The sequence below is a fragment of the Mustela lutreola genome, chromosome 4 (genome assembly GCF_030435805.1).
Source record: "Mustela lutreola isolate mMusLut2 chromosome 4, mMusLut2.pri, whole genome shotgun sequence".
Taxonomy (NCBI): domain Eukaryota; kingdom Metazoa; phylum Chordata; class Mammalia; order Carnivora; family Mustelidae; genus Mustela; species Mustela lutreola.
In genome coordinates, this window is record NC_081293.1 from 12,116,761 (window position 1) to 12,139,642 (window position 22,882).

Here is a 22,882-nt window from a genome sequence, read left to right on the forward strand (position 1 = left end):
TAAGAATATCTGGGGCAGCCAGAAAACGTCGCCACTGATCCTATGCTTTACCGTCAATCCAAATATTGATATGTGGAATATTCTTTTCCAGCTTTATGGAGATATCATTGACATATAGCAGTGTGTAAATTTAAGGTGGATAATGGGTTGATTTGATAACCTTACGTATTGCAAAATGATTACCACTGTAGCATTAGCTAACCCCTTCATCATATCACATAATTACTATTCCTTTTTTGGAATGAACATTTTAGATCTACTCTCTTGCTAACCTTAAAATATATTCTACTTTAATATTATATACTTTAATGTTATTTTGGTTATATTAACAATAATGACCATACTGTACATGAGCTCCCCAGAATTTGTCTTATAACTGGAAGTTTGTACTCTTTGACCAACACCTGGAACATCTCTATCGTAGTAAGTTTTGTAGGAAACAAAAATTTGCACACAACCTATATGTCTGTCAGTACTTCTTTTCTATGGGTTCAAACATATGTATGTAAATGTGCAGGGGAGGGGCCTGTGTCTCCTTTGAGGGAGGGACTGGGATTGAGGTCAAGGGGACTGTAGGTTTACCTGTTTCATTTTTATTAAACAGGAGAATGTACTTATGTGCTACTTATGTCATTAAAAACAACTTGAAAAAGGTAAACTATAGAGAAAGCACCGAACTGGTATAATACACTTATCTTCCAATATCTATCATATAAGGAGAGAGGGAAGGCTGAAATTCATTGCTGGGCTCCCTGGCACTGGCTTTGTGGCCCCTTGGCTGTAATCCCAATCACGCTGGGGAAGTAGGGAGGCAGGATTATATAGATTGGCCACTTAATGGCAGACAATAGGACTCACAGTTTGGTGTACATCAGATAATAAGCAGTGCCATTTTCCTAGGCATCACCATCAGTTATTCTGACTTCATGGGTCTGTCTTGTCATTTAGCGATCTGCATTTTAAATAAGCACCAGAGTTGATTCTGATGAAGGTGGTCTTCGGCCACACCGGGAGAAGAAAAACGCTTTCCTGCTCTTTACCTTTTGCAGGGACACTGCTCACGATCTCCTCCCATGATATCCAGGACTGCTCCATGGTGACAAAGATAAGACACAGGGAAGACACACCATCCCAGACATTCCAACTCTCAAGTTACCAACTCTGAATGTCATGTATGACTGCACACACATGCATAATACCCTTGAAAAACACCATGAAGACCATTCCAATTCTGCATTTTGTCTAAAAAAAAAAAAAAATTGGAAAGGGCCTCTCACCTTAGATGGTCACACTAGAATGAATTTAGATGTGTCTATGTAATAATTCAGAGATGGACATAATGAGATGTGGTTTGGGTTCATCATTGAGTTTTGTCAGCAGACACATTTTAATGGAAACCCAAATGAGAGGCTTCTGCAAGGTCAAGGTTCCCACCTAAAGGTGACAACAAAGAACGCTTCACCGCTAAATGGCACAATGCAGATGCAAGATGATTTTTTTGCCATCCATAAAAGCCATTTCTAGTGGATAATGAACCAGAGTTGGAATCAAAATGGGAAAGCAAATTGCCTTGTCTCTGCCTTTCAAAGAGAACATAATAAAAATGGCTTTCAAGTGTTCTGTCTCTGCGTTTTATTTCTCTGTTTTTGTATTTGTAAATATTTTCTACTCCTCATAGATGAAACTGAGATATCCCATCCATGCAGCTGATATCTAAAGTATTGATGAAAGTCGAATCAAAAGTGAAAAAATAAAATGTACTGAGATCTTGAATATGAGAAGTTGGTCAAGCCTTGTGAGGTTCTTTGTACAGAGTATCACCAGAGAAGGTGACCTGCTTGGGTTGTGGATCTTTAGGAATGCAATGAAGTTCAGGGATGGTTGCAGTGAGGCCATCTGTGATGAGAAATCCCAGCTATGCCATAGACAGGCAGGGGCTAGAGCTGCTCTAGAATGTTCTAGGGCCCCAGAAACTCAGCCAGACTGGATCACCCCAACCCTGCATAATTGCACCAAATACAGGCTGTGTTGTCAGCATCCTTCATGGACCACTTGGGATATTGTCAAAGACTATATTTCAAAATGAAGCAATCAGCAAAGAGGAAGAAGGAAGCAATTTTACCCAATTATTCCACCCAAGGCCCTGACAAGGGAGCAGGGATTGCTGGCAGTCCTCCTCTGGGAAGAAATGACGTGAAGCAATGGCTAGGGAAAGAAGGGGAACCTGACACAAAGCTTCAGCCTGAAGAACATTTTGATGATTAGAAAGACATAATGAGCACTCATTTCTTGTTCATTTCCTGCCACCTGAGCGCTTAACTCATGCACATTCATGAGGGTCCGAAGTTGTGCATGGCTCACATAAACATTGGAAGGGGAACATATTTAAGTAACATGGGCAAGGTTGAGATGGCTGAGTTAAAAATGCTATGAACACTTTAAAGACTCTTGTGCTTAAAAATAAGTATGATCTACAAGGATAAACAATTCAAATTTACAAAAGTAATTAGCAAATTTCCTGGTGATCATTAATGTCTTTCTTTCACAGCAAGTGGTGGTAGTGGCATTGACCATGGTCACACATCTCAGTGATTTTTGTAGCTGTCTTACTCCATTACAGGTTTTTAGACAATAATGTCCTTCTCCTCCTCCACCCTCCCTTCTTCTTGTTTTGATTCTTCTTACAATATCTTGCCCTGGACTTTGCATACCTGGTAAACAGTGGCAAAATGAGGAGAAGCATTTTTTAAAAAAATTTTATTTATTTATTTGACAGACAGAGATCACAAGTAGGCAGAGAGGCAGGCAGAGAGAGAGAGAGAGGAGTTAGCAGGCTCCCCGCAGAGCAGAGAGCCCCATGCGGGGCTCGATCCCAGGACCCCGGGATCATGACCTGAGCCGAAGGCAGAGGCTTTAACGCACTGAGCCACCCAGGCGCCCCGAGGAAAAGCATTTAGACTGAGAAAGGGAAAATTCTTCTCAAAAAGACTGTCTTCTGGAGTAAAGTTTAAGTGGAAGAGTTTGAGAATGTCCTCTAGAATGACCCCCTCTTGACAAGAGGAAGTGACATAAGTCAGGACAAAGAGTTATCCAAGACTAGTCACCATTACTGTGTGCCCACTATGTATCAGTTCTTCCATTCATGTTGGATCTTCTCCAAATCCTCCAGAAGTGGGCATCATTGTGGATTTGTTATATTTTCAGAGTGGGGGTTCTTTCAGGATAAAAAATTTGCCCAGAAGCTCACATTTAGTAGAGGTACAGCTGTTACACAAGCCCAAGAACCCTGTGCCATTCCTTCTTTGGGCTCTGGGACCAGTTCTCGTCTCCATTTGGCACACTTGGGCTTACCTTATCTTTGGAATTTTTTTCTTCCTCTTAAATATCACCTTTGTCTGTTCGCCCTGTTGCTATTTCAGGAATTGATGAGACATGGGAAATGAAATGTTTTCCAAATGCAGTGCTGGGGTCAAGATGTCTGAAGAGAGTTGGCCATGAAGGCTCGTAGTGTTTCTAAGGAGGGTACTTTGTGTACTTTGCCTGTGCTGTATTGTTGTAAGGCAGTGGTTCTCAACCAGGGATGATCTTGTCCCTACCCCCAGTGGATGTTGGCAATGACTGGAGACATTCTTGGTTGTCAAAATTGGGTATGTGTGCCTACCTTCCAGGGGGTGAAGGACAGGGATATGCTGCTAAACATCCTATAAGGCTCAGGACAGCTCCCCGTGACACAGAATTTTCCAGCCCAAAATATCAATAATGTTGAAGTTGAGCAACCCTGGGATAATGTGGTGCTATGTTCCTAATATCTTTGGAAACTAGTTTTATTTGGCATTTTATTTTTCATAAAGAGGAACACAATGTCATATATTAGGGTAGGTTAAATTAATATATTATAAAATATTCAAAAGTCAACCTTAATTCTCTCATGTTTCTCTTGACACTTTCATTCAAAAGGAGGGAGAAGCAGGGTAGGAAATGAAGAGAGCATGGGATCTCCTCCTAGCTTTTGGTCTTTATAGTGTCACTGCTATTAAACACCCATAACAGGGGACACTGAATATTTATCATGACTCATGACCGCTCATCATGTGCTTGTATTTGGAGAAATTCCTCATTATATTCCCAAAGTGGAGGTCAGACTCCAAATTCCCAGAATACTTTGCAATTAAAACTCAGGTTTGGCATCCTGGCTCTGCCACTCTGATGTGCCCGAATGAGACTTGCATTCAAAAGTGAATGACCCGAGGAAAGGGGGCCTCATTTTGTTGGACACGGTGCAGCAGAGGTGCCTGGATTTTAGGGACGGTGATGGCTGCAAGATTGCATTCCTAACACGGAAGTGGCCTTGGTGGAGGTGACAGAACCAGTAATAGGTGGGGCTTTCTTCACCAGTGATAGTTTTAGAAGCTTAGTCTTGAGGCTGGTTGCCAGTTTTTCCAATAATGTGGGCTAGTGCCAATTTTTTTTTTTTTCTATTTACACCAGCCAGAGTGCGTTCTAGTGTTTGCAAGGAGGGACTCAGGCTGATGCACCAAGTCTGTCAGCAGCAACTTTATTTGAAACCTACAGTCCTTTCCAAAGACTCTTCTTTCAGTGACGTTGTGAGTTTTCAGTTTAAAAGAGAAGGCAGAGGGCTCTCCTGTCTTGATAGCCTCCCGATGTGGGGCTGTAGGGCTTTGGTAGCAGACAGAAGAGGTGGCTGCTGGAGATGTAGGTAGCTCCTTCAGGCCTAGAAGAGGTGAAAGAAAACTGGAGGAAATGAGACATCACCTCTTCCCCCAGCCAAGGTGGGGAGCTCTTAGTCTGCTGTGGCACAAGCTTTGCTTAGAGAAGGCTTTTGTATTAGATTTCAATTTTATTTTATTTTATTTATTTATTTGACGGGGGGTGGGGGCACAAGCAGGGGAAGTAGCAGTGGGAGAAGCAGGCTTCCTGCTCAGCCTGAAGCGGGACTTGATCCCAGGACCCTGGGATCATGACCTGAGTCAAAGGCAGAGGCTTTAACCCACTGAGCTGCCCAGGCGCCTCATGTCTTACTCATTTTTTTCTCACTCAGGGCATTTTGTCTACCCCTTCTCACATGGTAGGTGTATCACAAATATTTGTTGAATTAGCAGGTTTCATTGTTCCCTTTTCTCTGGTGGCAGGGAAGATTTTCCTACTCTACCTCAACTTCGTAGGTTACTCTGGGAGCTCATCCACTCCTTTCCCAGGGAGCCCACATTCAAATAGGATAGAAACAAGTCGTGTGTCCCACAGGCTGCTGTGGAGGGCATGAGGCTATTTGGGGATCACTTTTGATTTTGAACAGGCTGAGAAAAAAAGCCCAGCCAAGGACGGTTTCTAGGCAGTAAAAGAGCTTCTTCTTCTTCTTCTTTTTTTTTTAAATTTTAAAGATTTTATTTATTTGAAAGAGAGAGAGATCACAAGTAGGCAGAGAGGCAGGCAGAGAGAGAAGGGAGTCCGAAGTGGGGCTGGATCCCAGGACTTTGAGATCATGACCCGAGCCAAAGGCAGAGGCTCAACCCACTGAGCCACCCAGGCGCCCCAGCAAAACAGCTTTTAAGCCTCCACGCTTTTCAGGCAGAGCTGTGTTGGAGAATTTAAAAACGACTGGGGTGTGCAGGACAAAGCTGGAAGTGATAATTGATATGTCTGGAGTCTGTGATGAGAAGCACTTTCTCAAAGTGATCTAAGGGAAACATTTTTTTTCCACTTTAGTATGTGACTTCAGGTCACTTCTTACCTGCTGGCTCAGGTTGTTGTCTTCTGCAGGCAGCTAGCCCCGCTGTACCGAGTGGACGTCTAGACCTTCTGCACAGATCGGCATGAGAAGCCTGGGCAGGGGAGGGGAGCCTGGCTCTTGGAATCCACGCAGGACAGGCTTAAAAGAGAAAACTCTTTTTTTTGGTTGGGGGGGGGGCATCTATTTTGTTATTGCCTGGACCCAGACAAGTCTCAAAAAATTTCAGTCTCCCAACTAGTAATTTAAATATATGTATATATATGTTTCTCATATGTTTGGGCTAAGTGCAATATATCAGCATGAACTTAGTTGGCATAAAATTTTCAGATCCCTTAATCCAATTTCCCTGTGGTCCTTATCTCTGTTGACTCTGTCTTCTGTTTTCTATATCCTGTTGTCTCCTGCCATCATAAAGCATAATACCATCTTCTGAAGTTCATACAGCCCACGAGTTTTATCTTAAGCAAGGGACACTTAGGGGAGCCATAAAGATCTGTTTAGCTTAGGGACGCCTGGGTGGCTCCGTCAGTTAAGTGTCTGCCTTTGGCTCCGGTCATAATCCTGGGGTCCTTGGATCAAGCCCTGCATCAGGCTCTCTGCTCAGTGGGGAGCCTGCTTCTCCCTCTCCCTGCTGCTCCCCCTGCTTGTGCTCTCTCTGGCTCTTTCTCAAATAAATAAATAAAATCTTAAAAAAAAAAAAAAAAGATCTGTTTAACTTAAACACAATAATGCTAGGGCTACAATCGGATTCGTTAGAGCTTCCTTTGATAAACCATAACAGAGGAGGATTCCTATATTTATTTAATCCCATTTGAACCTACTTGTATTTTCAGTGTGTGCAGGTGCTTCTCTCATTCATTAGGAGGCAGTAAAGTGTGAAGTACTTTGGCTCTAGAAATCAGGTGAATCTAAGTGGAAGTTCCAGCCTCACTGCTTAGAGTTGTGCCATTATCCAACTGGCCTTGAAGAGCCAGTTTCCTCATCCCTAAAATGGATATAATAAGAATTTTGAGGCGATCAAATAAGATAAATACGTAATGTACTTAGCCGAGTGCCTGGTAAGTATAAAGCCTTCAACAAAGAGTGGCTATTTTTATCCATTCAATCATAAGAAACATTTACTGGGTATCTAGAAAACTGTTTATTTATGATCTCTCAGGTTTCTAGAGCACTATTAGTTCAGACAGGAAAGTCTAAACATTGGTATGGTTTAATTGGCATGGTTTAATCATGATGTCCTGGCTGAGTGAGAGGGACTAGCCTTCATTCCGGTGAAGACCGGAGAGAATAAAGATTTAAAGTGGACTATTCTAGTCTTAGATGTTTACTTCCTTTTTACCCTGCAAATACTGACAACAATAAAACTCATACCAGATTTGATCTGGAACTTGGCAAATAACCGACTTTCTTGTCTGGAAGATGTCCCAGTGGTTAACTTCCAAATACTGACATTTGCATGCAGTAAGCATGTCTACAAAAAGAAGGTTGTCTTTTTATTATTTTTAGTATTATGTATCAGTGATATCGACCAGAGTGATGGCTCTAGTTATGGGGACTAACCACATCCCAAATCCCTATTTTACCTTCATTACCACGATTTCCTCTGCTTAAGATATTTTGAAGCAAAAGGGTGCCTCTGCTTTTGGGTGCATTTAACTCTGTGAACATGATGGGAAACATTAGCAGGTAAATGATAAGGCAGACCCAGACTGCATTTCATTCTGATGCTTTTGTCCATATCAGATTGGCTTCAGCTATATTGATTATAACTCAGGGAGCTTGTGGGTTTAGAATAGATACAGTTGTATCACATTGATTGCTTTTCTTCCATTGTTGACTTTTCCTCTGTAGGAGTCAATCACTTGAATTTGCAAGGTGGACTAATTTTGCTTCTTTCCAGCCCAACCCAGGCATCTGCAGCTAGAGGACAAAGCACAAAAGCTTACCGGAGAGGGGACAAGGAGGGGATGAGGCCGATTCAAAGGAGGGAGGTTACAAAGCCTCCTTCCTTGACCTCCTCCCCACTGTCTTTCAGGTTAATTTGCATTTCAATGAGAACTTGCTGCCGCGGGAGATTTTATGTAACGTCTAAGCTTCTCAAATGTCGGTTACTTTTGTTATTCTTGTGGAAATCCTGCAATCACTAGTATCGTTTTTAATCCTAAAATGAGGTAAGGAGGCCTGGGTGTGTTATATGTAAGGAAGAAGACCGTAGGGTCCCAATCCTGAAGCTTGCCTACTGTCCTGGAAGAGTTAGGCAGATAAGGGATAGGTTATGGGGGCTGAGAAAGAAAGATCAGGGGCGCCTGGATGGTTCAGTCAGTTAAGCGTCCGCCTTCAGCTCAGGTCATCATCTTGGGGTCCTGGGATGAGCCTCAAGCTGGGCTCCCTGCTCGGCGGGCAGTCTGCTTTCCTCTCAGCCCCTCCCTCCTGCTCATGCGCGGGTGCGCTTTCTCTCTCTCTCCAATAAATAAGTAAAATCTTAATAAAATAAAATAAAATAAAATAAAATAAAATAAAATAAAATAGTTACAGAGTGAATAGGGGAGTACTGGGGCTAGGTATTGAATTGTGCCTGTGTAGGGTAACTGGAGTGAGAGCAGCACTTTCTGACCTAGGGAGGTGAGACAGCGTCGTCATTGGCACTAAGTGCTGGGACCCACAGCAGGAACGCGTCACCACCCTCCGGCCCCCAGAGACCCTTGTTTATTTTCCTCCACTTCACCCTACTGCTCTCCTAGTCGGCTGCCCCAGCCCAGAAAACAGGCGATGAGGCAGCTGTTTGAACCACGCCAGGCCAGTTCTCTGAAAGCGTCGGACGCAGAGAGAGGCGGGAACTCCTTAACGGTCCTGCCCCCCCGGGACCCAAGCAACGCGCGGCGGCGGGAGCTGTCCGCTGTTCTGAACTCTGTTACTTAGCTGGACTCGCGGCTCTCCAGGCACGCCGCAGCCTGGGTGAAGAGCGCAGGGGGTCCCGGGAAGGGCGAGGGCCTGAAGGTCTGCGGCGAGCTCCAGACTCTAAATTTTAAATCCCTGCCAGAACGTCCTGTCCACTCCAGCCCAGACTCTAAGCAGGGTCCAGCTCTTAGGGATGGGTCCCCCATCTCTTCCTCACATCCCGTAGTGTAGCTCAGTCCCTCACTCCACTTCTTACCCTGCTCCAGGTCATCCTGAGAGCCTGGCGCTTGAAGCGGCTCCTCCCTCTTCATCCACCGCTCCCTCCGCCGGAGCAGGACTCTGCCAAGGCGCAGCAAGCTCCCGCATCGAGATTCTCTCTCGTCCCTCTCACCCAGGTTTGTCTGCCCTTCCTCCCTTTTCTGTTTCCATCGTCTTCACACTATCCTTCTACCTAGTTGTCTAAGTCGGGTGGTGCGCGCTCCGCCCCCATTTTCCATACAAGGGAGGGCTGGTTGGGGGGGCGGGGCGGAGGGGAGGGGCTCCCCAGTCCCTCTCAAAAACTGCGAGCCCACCAGCCCACTGGGAACTCCCGAATCTGTTGAGCTCCCGCAGAGAAGCGAGAAGCCTGCACCGCCGTCGTGGGCTGAGGACCGCCAGGGGGACAGCCGGGATTCGGCCCCTCCATCCCCGGAGCGTTTTTCCGCAAGCCAAGCCCCACTCACCGGGTAGGATCATGCTCCTGGGTCTCACCTGCGTAGGCTGCAAAGGCTCTACATTGAATAGGAGGCGTTTAAATAACCGGTGCATATGTAATCTCGCATAGATTTATTTTTACATAGGGGGGATGGCAGTACTTCTGATTGTTGTAATTTATTTTGGCCAGTTATTCTAAAGGGAGTATTTGGGTATTTGAGGTGGGGGGGGGGGAGGCACGACTGGTGTAGGAGGGGCTGGATGGACAAAGGGAAGTGACGGGCTTTGATTCTCTTTGGACAGGTGGCCATGGCCTCACTGCCGACTCAGGAACCCCCGGTCCCTGACTTATTTTCTGGGTTGCCACCGGCGGCCTCAACTCCTGCCAATCAGAGCACAGAGGCCTCGGCGGTCAATGGGTCGGCGGCTGACCCAGGCGCTCAGGCCATCACGCCCTTCCAAAGCCTGCAGCTGGTGCATCAGCTGAAGGGGCTGATCGTGCTGCTCTACAGCATCGTGGTGGTTGTAGGGTTGGTGGGCAATTGCCTGCTGGTGCTGGTGATTGCGCGGGTGCGTCGGCTGCACAACGTGACCAACTTCCTCATCGGCAACCTGGCCTTGTCCGACGTGCTCATGTGCACCGCCTGCGTGCCGCTCACGCTGGCGTACGCTTTCGAGCCCCGCGGCTGGGTGTTCGGCGGCGGCCTGTGCCACCTGGTCTTCTTCCTGCAGCCTGTCACCGTCTACGTGTCGGTGTTCACGCTCACCACCATCGCGGTGGACCGCTACGTCGTGCTGGCGCACCCTCTGCGGCGGCGAGTCTCACTGCGCCTCAGCGCCTGCGCAGTGCTGGCCATCTGGGCGCTGTCCGCGGTGCTGGCGCTGCCCGCCGCCGTGCACACGTACCACATCGAGCTCAAGTTGCACGGGGTGCGCCTCTGCGAGGAATTCTGGGGGTCTCAGGAGCTCCAGCGCCAGCTCTATGCTTGGGGGCTGCTGCTCGTCACCTACCTGCTCCCCCTGCTGGTCATCCTCCTGTCTTACGTCCGGGTGTCGGTGAAGCTACGGAACCGCGTGGTGCCGGGCTGCGTGACCCAGAGCCAGGCCGACTGGGACCGCGCGCGCCGCCGCCGCACTTTCTGTCTGCTGGTGGTGGTCGTGGTGGTGTTCGCCGTCTGCTGGCTGCCGCTGCACGTCTTCAACTTGCTGCGGGACCTCGACCCGCACGCCATCGACCCCTACGCCTTCGGGTTAGTGCAGCTCCTCTGCCACTGGCTCGCCATGAGCTCGGCGTGCTATAACCCCTTCATTTATGCCTGGCTGCACGACAACTTCCGTGAGGAGCTGCGCAAGCTCTTGCTTGCCTGGCCACGCAAGATCGCACCGCACGGCCAGACCATGACAGTCAGCGTGGTCATCTGAGGGCCCCACGCCAGGGCTTGGTTGGGGAGCTTCAAGTCCACTCATCTCCGGGGGTGCCCAGCTGAGACCGGACTGGAGCACTTACGCCCAACGCCAGGGCGAATCCAATATGTGGCAAAACTTCCAGCTTCGCCCTCCTGTCCAGCTGTCTTGTTTTGTCCTTGTGTCTATGTAAAATGTGAAGTGGGCTTTGGTGGGAGTCTTGTGCTTTGCCTGGAAGAGGCCAGGGAGAGGGGAGAGGATTTATTATTTCCTCGTTATGCCCTTGAATGCCAAACAAAGCTCTTTCTCTTGGTTCCCAACAGTAAATCAGAACTCTGGCTGTCTTCCTTGCTTTCCCTTCTACTTGCTCAATGGTGAGATGAAGGAACAATGGGGGCGGGATTTAAAATGACTGCGTTTGGGTTGGTGAAGCTTTTTGGGTTGCCTTTTAAAAGGACTCAACTGAGCTATCATACCTGATATTTATGAGTCAGTTTGAACCCATTAATTCTTAGGATTCCAGGGAAATATGTATTACAAATCTATATCTGGGATTCCAGCATTTCCTGAATAAGAACTTTCCACACAAAAAGTGTTTTACTTTTAGATTCCCTTGATTTTATGGCACAAAAGTGCTCAGAAGCCAACTTTCAAAAGGTCTTGCTATTGTTTCCCTCCTCCTAATCCCCTAACTTCTATTTGAAAATGATAAGGTGTGTTAGTCAATGAAGTGGTAGATAAATAGGGACAAGAAAAATGGTACAAATGACTTAAAGGGGCATGTAACTGTGCACGGGACAGACATCTATCTGTGTGTGTGTTTGTATATATATATATATATATATATATATCTCCAGTGTTTGCCATACGGCAAGTACACAGATACTTGATTTTCTGAATACTCAGTATAAACCATGTTCCAAAGCATTCTTTGCATTCTCTAATGCTCAGTTGCAACAGATCAACAGCTGTCATCTGACTGCTCAACACCTGCTTGGTGGTGACATGCTTGGAACACAATCAACCCAGAAAGCAAGGACTGGGAGAAGTTTGCTTAAGGCCAGAACTGAAAAATCAACTACTACTCGATTGCCATCGAACACCTCATTCCTTCCAGGGTTAAGGCGACAGGTGAACACTGTTGGGCCATGATAGTAGGCTGATGATCCTCACCTTGTCCTCCTGAGAATTTTGTAAATGAAGACAAGCGCCCTGGGACAAGGGTTTTCACATTGTTGTGGGAGCAGTGAGTGGACAGTGAGGGTGAGAGTCTTGGGAAGTGATACACATTATCCACCTGTCAGACCAGCCCCCAACGCATAAAGGGCACAAACCAGTGCAGCAACTGCACATCTGTTACCATCTGTAAGACTCCAGTACCACCCTAGCTCACTATACAGTAAAATTAACCTCTCTCCTTGTCTTACTCTCTGAAATGAGCTCGTTCACTCGTGAAAGTATGCCCTGAAATGAAGGGAAAGAGGGGAAAGACTTGGGGATGACAAGGATTAAGTCCTATTACTTCAATGCCAGCAACCACGATGGGAGAGTTAAGTATTCATGGTTGGGCTAGTTAGCAGTATGCATCTTCAGTAGTTATATAGCTAGACTGCAGCATGGAGGAGGGCAGGGAAAGGCTGGCTTGGGAGAAAGGAGAAAGCAGGTTAACTTGGGAGATGCAAGTTACCTTTGGCAATGGCACAAATAAGTAATGTTCGGCTTCATCTGTGGGTGTGGAGCACAAAGCCTGTGCTCTAATAATGTAGCCCACCTGTAGCATTATGTCACTCGCCCATTCTAAATGAGCTTACCTCCCAGGCATCCCAGAGACTGACTCCAGTGCTTCTAGCAGCTCTATTACTTGGGACGCTCAAGGCCAGACAGACATTTCATGTTTCCTCAGAGCACTCTTTTGATGGGAATGTGTGGACAATGGAGGGGATGGGGGAAAGGATGGGGTTAGTTGGGGGAGAGATCTAATTGTAGTTTCTGTTTTGGAAAGTTTAAGTCCCTGGTTCTCAGCCCTGGCTGCTCCTAGAATCAATTGGAGAGCTTTCAAAAAACATTGGTGCCTAGGTCCTATGCACAGAGAGTCCAACTGATCTGAGATGAGACCTGGGCCTCAGCATTTTTCAAAGCACTTCAGGTGACTTTAATATGCATCCAAGGCTAAACCCCTTTAGAATTGTCCTCTAATGAGTCTCAGCAACATCTTAATGAAGCTTTGATTGTACCTGCCAAAGGTATAATGAATCTGGAGTTGAATTCTGACAGGGCATTGCATGCTACACTCGGGGAATAATACTCTTAGCCTTCAGACAGTATTCATCAATCACACAGAGGCAAATCTGTATAATCAGAATATATAAGTATTCATTCAATACTTTCCTTACAAATCTCCTATGAGTAAGGCAGTGCATGAGTCCAATCAGTTGTTTTTTTTCAACTTGAGATTCATTTGCATTATAAAGTTTTACACCATGAATTATTCCAAATCCTGGTTTCTAGGGTGTTAAAAAAAAAAAAAAATTGAAGCGTTCTCTGATTAGCTTGATTTAAATCTACATCAACTGTGAGAAGAAAGTGTCCTCATTAATTACTAGAAAAGCTGCCCGCTGTTTCTATGCCTACAACTTAAGTTAAAAATTTAAACATTTGCATGGACTTTATGGAGAGCCTAAAGAGGCTGGAGAATTATGTTGTGTTTATAAACATCTTTACGAATGATCCAGATTGCCACCTGAACATCAGCTAATTAATTCTTACCCTATCTAAAATCTATCTGGGACTAGTTTGACTATAAAACAAACCAACTTAAAAAAAAATCTCTCAGGAGTGAGTCCTATAGAAATGCACATAGCGCCGAGGTAGAAAATTTCATTTAGTATAACTTATTTTAGTTAATACGAAACATTCGGTCTTTTTACTGCAAGAAGTCATGAAGGCCATAAAGTTGGGAGCCGATCCAGCCCGGTACTTGGCAGCAGCCCGTTCCGAGGCCGACGGGAGGTTCTGTAATCCTCTCTGCAAGCATTGTCACTGGGTCTCACTTTTGGCAGCCAATCAATAGATTTATCTCAGTAAATCAGCTGGGGAGTGTTTCAATATGTGTTGGCAACAGTTACCTGGAAATAGCAACTCTGAGAGACTCTAAGGTAACAATATTCCAATTGATGCATGCTTCCTGAATTTTTGTTCTTGTAGATTTTTTCAGCCCACTCTTCTATTGGGAGTGCTAAGTTCCAGGTTTAATTTCTCAGGTAGGCTGGTTAACCATCTCTGTTCCGTGGCTTGCATTTCTGAACATTTAGTAGTCTTGCAAAATCAAGGGGCCCCAGGCAAGAGCGTAGCTGGATCTGAAAGTGAACCCAGGGTCTATCCCCCATGGATGAGAGGTCAGGAGCCTTTTGTTCTACCAAGTAGATCTTCGATGGATTTCCCTCCATGCGTTGATGTCTTTGTTATGTGTGTAAGATGCATGTGTGACTGACTCACTATATGAAGCACTTCAGGCTGGGGCTTGCACTGTTCGATGCCTTGTGGGTGCTCAAAAAATATTAAATCAGTAGTACCATCTCAAGTTATATACGTAGTATAAACTACATAACCTTGGGTTGGCCAGAGTCAAAGCAAAAATAAATCATGTCAAGGAAAATATGCTACTCAATCTGGATTTGTCATATCTAACTAATTCCAGGAATGAACTGTTCACTTGGGGTCTTCTATGACTCCCTGGCTCCAACCTCAGTAATGACAGCATTTCCATACATGGTACCAAGCTCTGTGCTTTTCAAAGTTGCATGCATCTCAATTGACAGGTCCATCAAAGGAAGAGTAGAGAATTTCAGGCTTAATTTCTATACTCATCCTTAATCTGGATCATTATTTAAAGGCTAACATTTTATCACTCATTTCCATCTATCACTTAGGAAATTTAAAAACATCCAAAACATGGGTCTATAAACCAAATTTGATGATTTAGATTCCAAAATATTCATAACAGGGTCATGAAGAGGATTTTCTGACACTTCTAAAATAAGACTTAAAAATGCAATTGTGGACAACTTTCCAGGGATCCACTTACTTTGCAACGTGAGATAAGCCATATGCAGATGTTGGACCATGTAAAATATTCATTTGGATGGATGAAAGTTGTAATCTTGATATGTTAAAAGACTGCATCCTCCCTCAGTCTTTGGAAGTAAAAAGCCTTATTTTGAAAATTGAGTGTGCGCACTTCCAACAGCTTTTGAATCATTCCTCTCTGCTTTCCAAGTCAATTCCTCTTCATTTCCCACTCCTTATTTCTCTATTCTGGCCCCTCTCTGCTATTTTCTCATATTATCTATAATATACATCCAATCTAAAGCTCCCTCTTCTCAGGGGAGAGGTAGTGGTGGGATTCATATGGGTTCGTATAAGGTGAATCATGTTGGAGAGATACTCTGGCTAATTCTGTCACAGAGGCAGGCTTCACCAAATCAGTGGAGAGCTGCTGCCCATTGCGTTTCCTGCCCACTGTGGGGTCCTGGAGCTCACACCATTGATCGTTTCCCAGACAAGCTCCAGGCAGAGAAGGACAACAGGAGTTTGCACAGGATCTCCAGCTGGGCCCTTAATGTGCTAAATCTCCTGGAGAGCTCTCAAGAGGGGCCTAACAACAAAAGGTCAGATGTGTTTCATTTTGTTGTTTGGGGCTGGAACAAGAAAACCAGAGCCAGAAAAAGCAAAGGACAATCTCCTCTTTTAAGTATTCCTTGCCTCCCTCTCTCAACTCAAAAAAAAAAAAAAAAAAAAAAAAAGTCCTCTTCTTGACTTGTTGATGACTAAACCCCACAGTCCCAGAACTCATCTCCTCCTTCTGGAGTGACATCTAATGATGAATGGAAAGCTACTCCCTTCTCCCCCATTACACACATTCAGTATCGCCAAGTAATGAAAAAAAAAAAAAAAAAAAAAGAGTCCTTTGAGCTGGAAAAATGAAATAAAAACTCAGGTCTGAGTTAGGAGTCAGGCTCTGGGCTTTTTCTCCAGCCCAGAAAACCACAGTCACCCTTGGGTCTTGATCCTAGAAAGACAGCCCAGTCACCTGAGTCCAGGGCTCAGCGGTTCATTGGTAACATGTCCTGGGGTGGGGGAATGGGTGGCCTGGCCAGGTGGGGGGTGGGGCCACTGTGTGGAGAAAGTCCTTCCCAGGCAACCGCCCATCGCCTGGCACATACTGGGGAGGGCACTGACCTCATTAGCACAGAAAGGAGCCAAGGGCAAGCTCAGGTGGGACGCTAGAGCACCTGAAGGTGACTTCAGCGGCCGTAATGGTTTCTTTAAACCAAGCCTCTTTATTCCCCTTTCCTGGCTACCCCAGTCTCCTCCAGCAAAACCCCTTTCCTTTCTGTGATATAATTGCAGAACTTGGGCTGTTTTCACATAACTGTTGCTTTCTGGGAAATGGGGGTCTTCCAAAGCCTCTCCTGAGACTAATAAGTCATCTCCACCTGCAGCTGTGGAAGCAAGACCTGGCCAGAACCCAGGTCCTTCTGCCTGACCTAACCGACCCCACCTTGAGGAACTGGCTCCATCAGGGCACCTAAGGGCCTGTCGTCTGGCACGTCAGGCCTGGGGCAAAGGAGAGGTCCAGCTTTCAGCGCTGGAGGAGGATCACCGGCCTAGGAGATAGTCTTGGGGACCTGGGAGTTCCGGTGGGGCCTGCCAGCTGCACCAGCACTGCCATCGCGGGCACCAGTGCTTCCCACTTGTGCAAGGGTGGGTTGGCCCCCAGGGACCAGCTGAGTGTCCATGGCCTGGCTGCTGGGGTCATTCTCCCGGCTAGAGGGCAGAGGGTGTCTCCCACCGCATGAGTGTGCTTTCAGAGGCTCAGAGGGAGTCACCAGCAAATCCCTCTGCGACCACATCCGCACGCGGTTCCTGCACCATAAGATTAACTTTGGCCCCCGAATTCCAGCACTGGGGGCACAGCGCCTTCCTGTGCTACCTCGTGATCCTCTTGCAGATGAGCGACAGCACTGTGTCTGGGTTTGGGTTTATTGTCCTCCCTGTGGATCTCTCCGCCCTCGAGGGGCTGCGCTCACGGGGCTGCACGCCTCCGTTGCAGACCTCGTTGTGGCCCATAGCACTGGATCTACACTAAGGGCTTGCCAGGGTCCACGCTGTGGTGGCCTCCGTGCCGCCTCCGGCCGGGTCGCGGCCCTTCCAGCGCCTGTGTGAGCACAGACCGGCCCGGCCGGCACGCGCCCCCAGGCGGAGCCAGGGCTCACTGCTACCGCCGTCCCGGCTGCCTGCCTGTCTGCAGGCCGGGCTCCCGTGCCTGAACGTCCTTCACCGGCTCCTGAGCCTCACCCGCAAAGCTCCTTCAGTGTCCCGCCTCTGCTCTGCCCCGGCACCGTCCTCGCCTGCGCCAACCCCACGCCCTCCAGTTCTCGCCCAGCTCCGGGGCTTGCCTTGGGTCTCCAGGCTCTGCCTCTCACTCTTCTGCTCCCTGAACCCAGGGGAGGCCGAGGCCGCCCTCTCTCTCGGCCCCGCTCCCTTGCTCTTCCCGGGTTCCAGCCCCTGGGCACTGCGGCGGGCCCCGCCAGGAGGTGGGCGCTTAGGGATGGGGGCGCAGCGGGGCAGGAGGTCTAGGCACCGAGGCGCTGCAGTGCGACGTCTGCAACCCGCCCCGTGAGGCGCGTTCAAGGTTCTTGGAGAGATTCTGGCATTGGTGGCGGGGCTTGGAGAGGATGCACTCAGGCAGTCCCTGCGGGAGCTTCTCTTGCGCTGGGCGGCTGTCCAGCCCTGGCGCGGAGAAGCCATACTTCGGGGCTCCTTTCCACCGCAAGTTCTGTCGCCTTATTCTAAGTGATCCATACTTAGTTTCTTAGGTGTCCCTTGGTCACCGTGGAAACAACGTCTGACTTTCGAGGAAGAAATCCGGAGTTTCCGTGGGGTGGAGCCCTTACCTGTGGGGCAAGCTGGTGGGGATCCAGCAGCTTCCAGGGTAAGTGGCTGAGTGTGTGTGCTTGCAGGGTGCTGCCCGGAGAGCGCTGGGCTCCCCGCGGGGCTTCTGACCAGGTTGTGTCACTTGATTGCCTATTTCCCGAGCATTATCTCTAAGTGGGAAATAACACAAAACCGTTTATACTGTGTACGTGTTGCGGACTCCAGAGATCTCATCCTTCCTGCTGGTGGAAATGATGAGGGAAGGAAGCGGATTCGCAGGTCCAGAGGAGGAGCCAGACCTTGGGGGGCCTCTTCCAGCCGAATCCCCTGGAACAATGGATTCGGCTGTTTTTCCTGCGTACCAACTGGCAGCGCCCTGCAAGATCTTCACGGTGGGAGCTGAGGTTCCTGCAACCTGGTCAGAACACACTTCATGTTTCCGTAGATGTGGGGTCAGCAGGTGGAAGAGAGCTAGCCCAGGAGAAAAACAAAAATCACCTGTTGGCCCACTGCTCCAGGAAATTGTTGATTTAAAGCCAGGCTTCTTTCTGAATAAGGAACTTCATATATATATATATATATATATATACACATATATATATATGTGTGTGTGTGTGTGTGTGTGTGTGTATGTATATATATACATACATATGTTACAAAACAACAAATCTTTTACTTTACAAAACAATAGGTGAGAATCTCCCATTCCTCTCTCCTGGGAGAGTTAACAGTTCGTGCTTTTCTTTCCAGACTCTATCAGGAGCTCACATATATGCAGTTTATAGTTAACAGAAATGGGATTAAACCATACAGAATGTTTTATAATTTACTCCCCCTTAAAATTATATTAATAATGGACTTCCACGTTGAGATGTAGGGACGGCCCTCCTTCTAGGCTGGATGATTGAGGAGGAGTCGGTGGTCTGTAGGTATGACCATAGCCATTTTTCAGCCAGTGAGTGGCATTGGTTGAAGGGACAATTTCAGGACTTAGAAGGGCTCCCAGAGCTCTGCAGGAAATGCAGAGCAGTTTGACTTCATTGTAACCACAGAGACTAGGATGCTGCTCCTGGGTGGATGGGGGCAGGGCAAGGGGAGGATTCTTTGTGGAGACTTCCCATTGATACCATCTGAGCAGGTTGTGGGAACCTTGGCTCCCAAAACAAAGACCTCACCTGTTTTTCCTTGACTGTGTCCAGATCCTGTTGAGCACTTGATCATGGCTGGAGCCACCCAGGCTGTTCCTCAGTACACAGTAGTTGCTGTTTAAAATGATACACTGACAACCCAGGGTGTGATTTTCCTAGGAGCTGGGAGGTGGTGTTGGATTCCCTCTTGTATGTTGAATTCACAAATGTCAAAGGCCAGGGGGAGGGAAGTACTTCACCTTCTTCTTCTTCTTCTTTTTTTTAATTCTTATTTTATTTTATTTATTTTTTTATTAACATATAATGTATTATTTGCCCCAGAGGTACAAGTCTGTGAATCATCAGGCTTACACACTTCACAGTACTCACCATAGCACATACCCTCCCCAATGTCCATAACCCAACCACCCACCCTCTCCCTACCCACCTCCCCCTGCCCCGGCAACCCCCTGTTTTATGACATTAAGAGTCTCTTATGGTTGGTCTCCCTCCCCATCCCATCTTGTTTCATTTTTTCCCCAAACCCTCCACTTTGCCTCTCAAATTCCTCATATCAGGGAGATCATATGATAATTGTCTTTCTCTGATTGACTTATTTTGCTCAGCACAATACCCTCTAGTTCCATCCTCCATGTCATTGCAAATGGCAAGATTTAATTTCTTTTGATGGCTGCATAGTGTTCATATATATATATATATATATATATATATATATATACCATATCTTCTTTATCCATTCATCTGTGGATGGACATCTAGGTTCTTTTCATAGTTTGGCTATTGTGGACATTGCTGCTATAAACATTGGGGTGCACATGCCCCTTCGGATCACTACATTTGTATTTCTAGGGTAAATACCCAGTAGTGCGATTCCTGGGTCGTAGGGTAGCTCTATTTTCAACTTTTTGAGGAACTTCCATACTGTTTTCCAGAGTGGCTGCACCAGCTTGCATTCCCACCAACAGTGTAGGAGGGTTCCCCTTTCTCCGCATCCTCGCCAGCATCTGTCATTTCCTGACTTGTTCATTTTATCCATTCTGATGGGTATGAGGTGGTATCTCATTGTGGTTTTGATTTGGATTTCCCTGATGTCGAGTGATATGGAGTACTTTTTCATGTGTCTGTTGGCCATCTGGATATCTTCTTTACAGAAGTGTCTGTTTATGTCCTCTGCCCATTTATTGATTGGATTATTTGTCCTTTGAATATTGAGTTTGATAAGTTCTTTATAGATTTTGCATACCAGCCCTTTATCTGATATGTCATTTGCAAATATCTTCTCCTATTCTGTCAGTTGTCTTTTGGTTTTGTTGACTGTTTCCTTTGCTGTGCAAAAGCTTTTGATCTTGATAAAGTCCTAATAGTTCATTTTTGCCCTTGCTTCCCTTGCCTTTGGTGATGTTTCTAGGAAGAATTTGCTGTGGCTGAGGTCAAAGAGGTTGCTGCCTCTGTTCTCCTTAAGGATTTTGATGGATTCCTGTCTCACATTGAGGTCTTTCATCCATTCTGAGTCTATTTTTGTGTGTGGTATAAGGAAATGGTCCAGTTTCTTTCTTCTGCATGTGCCTGTCCAATTTTCCCAACACCATTTGTTGAAGAGACTGTCTTTTTTCCATTGGACTTTCTTTCCTGCTTTGTCAAAGATTAGTTGACCATACAGTTGAGGGTAATTTCTGGACTCTCTATTCTACTCTGTTGATCTATGTTTCTGTTTTTTGTGCCAGTACCATACTGTCTTGATGATGACAGCTTTGTAATAGAGCTTGAAGTCTGGAATTGGGATGCCACCAACTTTGGTTTTCTTTTTCAACATTCCTCTGGTTATTCAGGGTCTTTCTTTCTTTTTAAGTATTTTATTTATTTATTTGACAGACAGAGATCACAAGTAGGCTGAGAGGCAGGCAGAAGGGAGGGGGAAAGCCAACTCCTTGCTGAAGCAGAGAGCCCAATGCAGGACTCGATCCAAGGACACTGGGATCATGACCTGAGCTGAAAGCAGAGGCTTTAACCCACTGAGCCACCCAGGCACCCTGGGGTCTTTTCTGGTTCCATATAAATTTTAGGATTATTTGTTCCATTTCTTTGAAAAAAAAATGATGGTACTTTGATAGGGATTGCATTAAATGTATAGATTGCTTTAGGTAGTATAGACATTTTCACAATATTTGTTCTTCCAATCCATGAGCATGGAACATTTTTCCATTTCTTTGTGTCTTCCTCAATTTCTTTCATGAGTACTTTATAGTTTTCTGAGTACAGATTCTTTGCCTCTTTGGTTAGGTTTATTCCTAGGCATCTTATGGTTTTGGGTGCAATTGTAAATAGGATCAACTCCTTAATTTCTCTTTCTTCTCTCTTGTTGATGTATAAAAAGGCAACTGATTTCTGTGCATTGATTTTATATCCGGACACTCTGAATTCCCGTACAAGTTCTAGCAGATTTGTAGTAGAGTCTTTTGTGTTTTCCACATAAAGTATCATATCATCTGCTGAGAGTATAGTTTGACTTTTTCTTTGCCATTTTGGTTGCCTTTAATTTCTTTTTACTATCTGATTGCTGAGGCTAGGACTTCTAATACTATGTTGAATAGCAGTGGTGGTAATGGACATCCCTGCCATGTTCCTGACCTTAGTGGAAAAGCTCTCAGTTTTTCTTCATTGAGAATGATATTTGTTGTGTTTTTTCATAGATGGCTTTGATGTATTGAGGTATGTACCCTCTATCCCTACCCTCTGAAGAGTTATTGTCAAATGATTTTTTAGAATCTATTGAGAGTATCATATGGTTCTTGTTCTTGTTTTTATTAATGTATTGTATCACATTAATTGACTTGTGGACGTTGAAACAACCTTGCAGCTCTGGAATAAATCCCACTTGGTTGTGTGGTGAATAATCCTTTTAATGTACTATTGGATCCTATTGGCTATATTTTGGTGAGAATTTTTGCATCTGTATTCATCAAAGATAGTGGTCTATATTTCTCTTTTTTGATGGGGTCTTTGTCTGGTTTTGGGATCATGGTAATGGCTGGCCTCATAAAATTAGTTTGGCAGTTTTCCTTCCATTTCTATTTTTTTAAACAGTTTCAGGAGAATAGGTATTTTTAAAAAAAATTTTTTTTTAAAGATTTTATTTATTTACCAGAGAGAGAGGGAGAGAGCGAGCGAGCGAGCACAGGCAGACAGAATGGCAGACAGAGGCAGAGGGAGCAGGGAGCCCGATGTGGGACTCGATCCCAGGACGCTGGGATCATGACCTGAGCCGAAGGCAGCTGCTTAACCAACTGAGCCACCCAGGCGTCCCAGGAGAATAGGTATTAATTCTTCTTTAAAGGTTTGGTAGAAATCCCCTGGGAAGCCATCTGGCCCTAGGCTCTTGTTTGTTGGGGGATTTTTGATGACTGCTTCAATCTCCTTACTGTTTATGGGTTTGTTTAGGTTTTCTATTTCTTCCTGGTCCAGTTTTGGTAGTTTATGTGTCTCTAGGAATGCATCTATTTCTTCCAGATTGTCAAATTTGCCAGTGTATATTTGCTCATCATATGTTCTTATAATTGTTTGTATTTCTTTGGTTTGGTTGTGATCTCTCCTCTTTCATTCATGATTTTATTTATTTGGATCCTTTCTCTTTTCTTTTTGATAAGTCTGGCCAGGGGTTTATCAGTCTTATTAATTCTTTCAAAGAACCAGCTCCCAGTTTCCTTGATTTGTTCTATTGTTCTTTTGGTTTCTATTTCATTGATTTCTGCTCTGGTCTTTATTATTTCTCTTCTCCTGCTGGGTTTAGGCTTTCTTTGCTATTCTTTCTCTAGCTCCTTTAGGTGTAGGATTAGGTTGTGTACTTGAGACCTTTGTTGTTTCTTGAGAAAGGCTTGTATCACTATATACTTTCCTCTCTAGGACCATCTTTGCTGTGTCCCAAAGATTTGGAACAGTTATGTTTTCATTATCATTTGTTTTCATGAATTTTTTCAATTCTTCTTTAACCTTCTGGTTGACCCATTCATTCTTTAGTAGGAAGCTCTTTAGCTTCCATGTATTTGAGTTTTTCCAA

At 45.7% G+C, this 22,882-nt stretch overlaps 1 protein-coding gene across 1 annotated transcript; it reads left to right on the forward strand.

Annotated features, from left to right (window-relative positions):
- Positions 1–9,243: 9,243 nt before the first annotated feature.
- On the forward strand, positions 9,244–14,101 carry PRLHR (prolactin releasing hormone receptor). The gene is made up of 2 exons (XM_059173058.1): positions 9,244–9,372; positions 9,644–14,101. The coding sequence occupies exon 2, from the start codon at positions 9,650–9,652 to the stop codon at positions 10,760–10,762; it is 1,113 nt and encodes a 370-aa protein (XP_059029041.1). The 5' UTR covers positions 9,244–9,372; positions 9,644–9,649; the 3' UTR covers positions 10,763–14,101.
- The last annotated feature ends 8,781 nt before the right edge of the window (positions 14,102–22,882 follow it).

Bases quoted from the DNA above. Each gene is read 5' to 3' on its own strand.
- PRLHR (XM_059173058.1), top strand. From the start codon at position 9,650: ATGGCCTCACTGCCGACTCAGGAACCCCCGGTCCCTGACTTATTTTCT.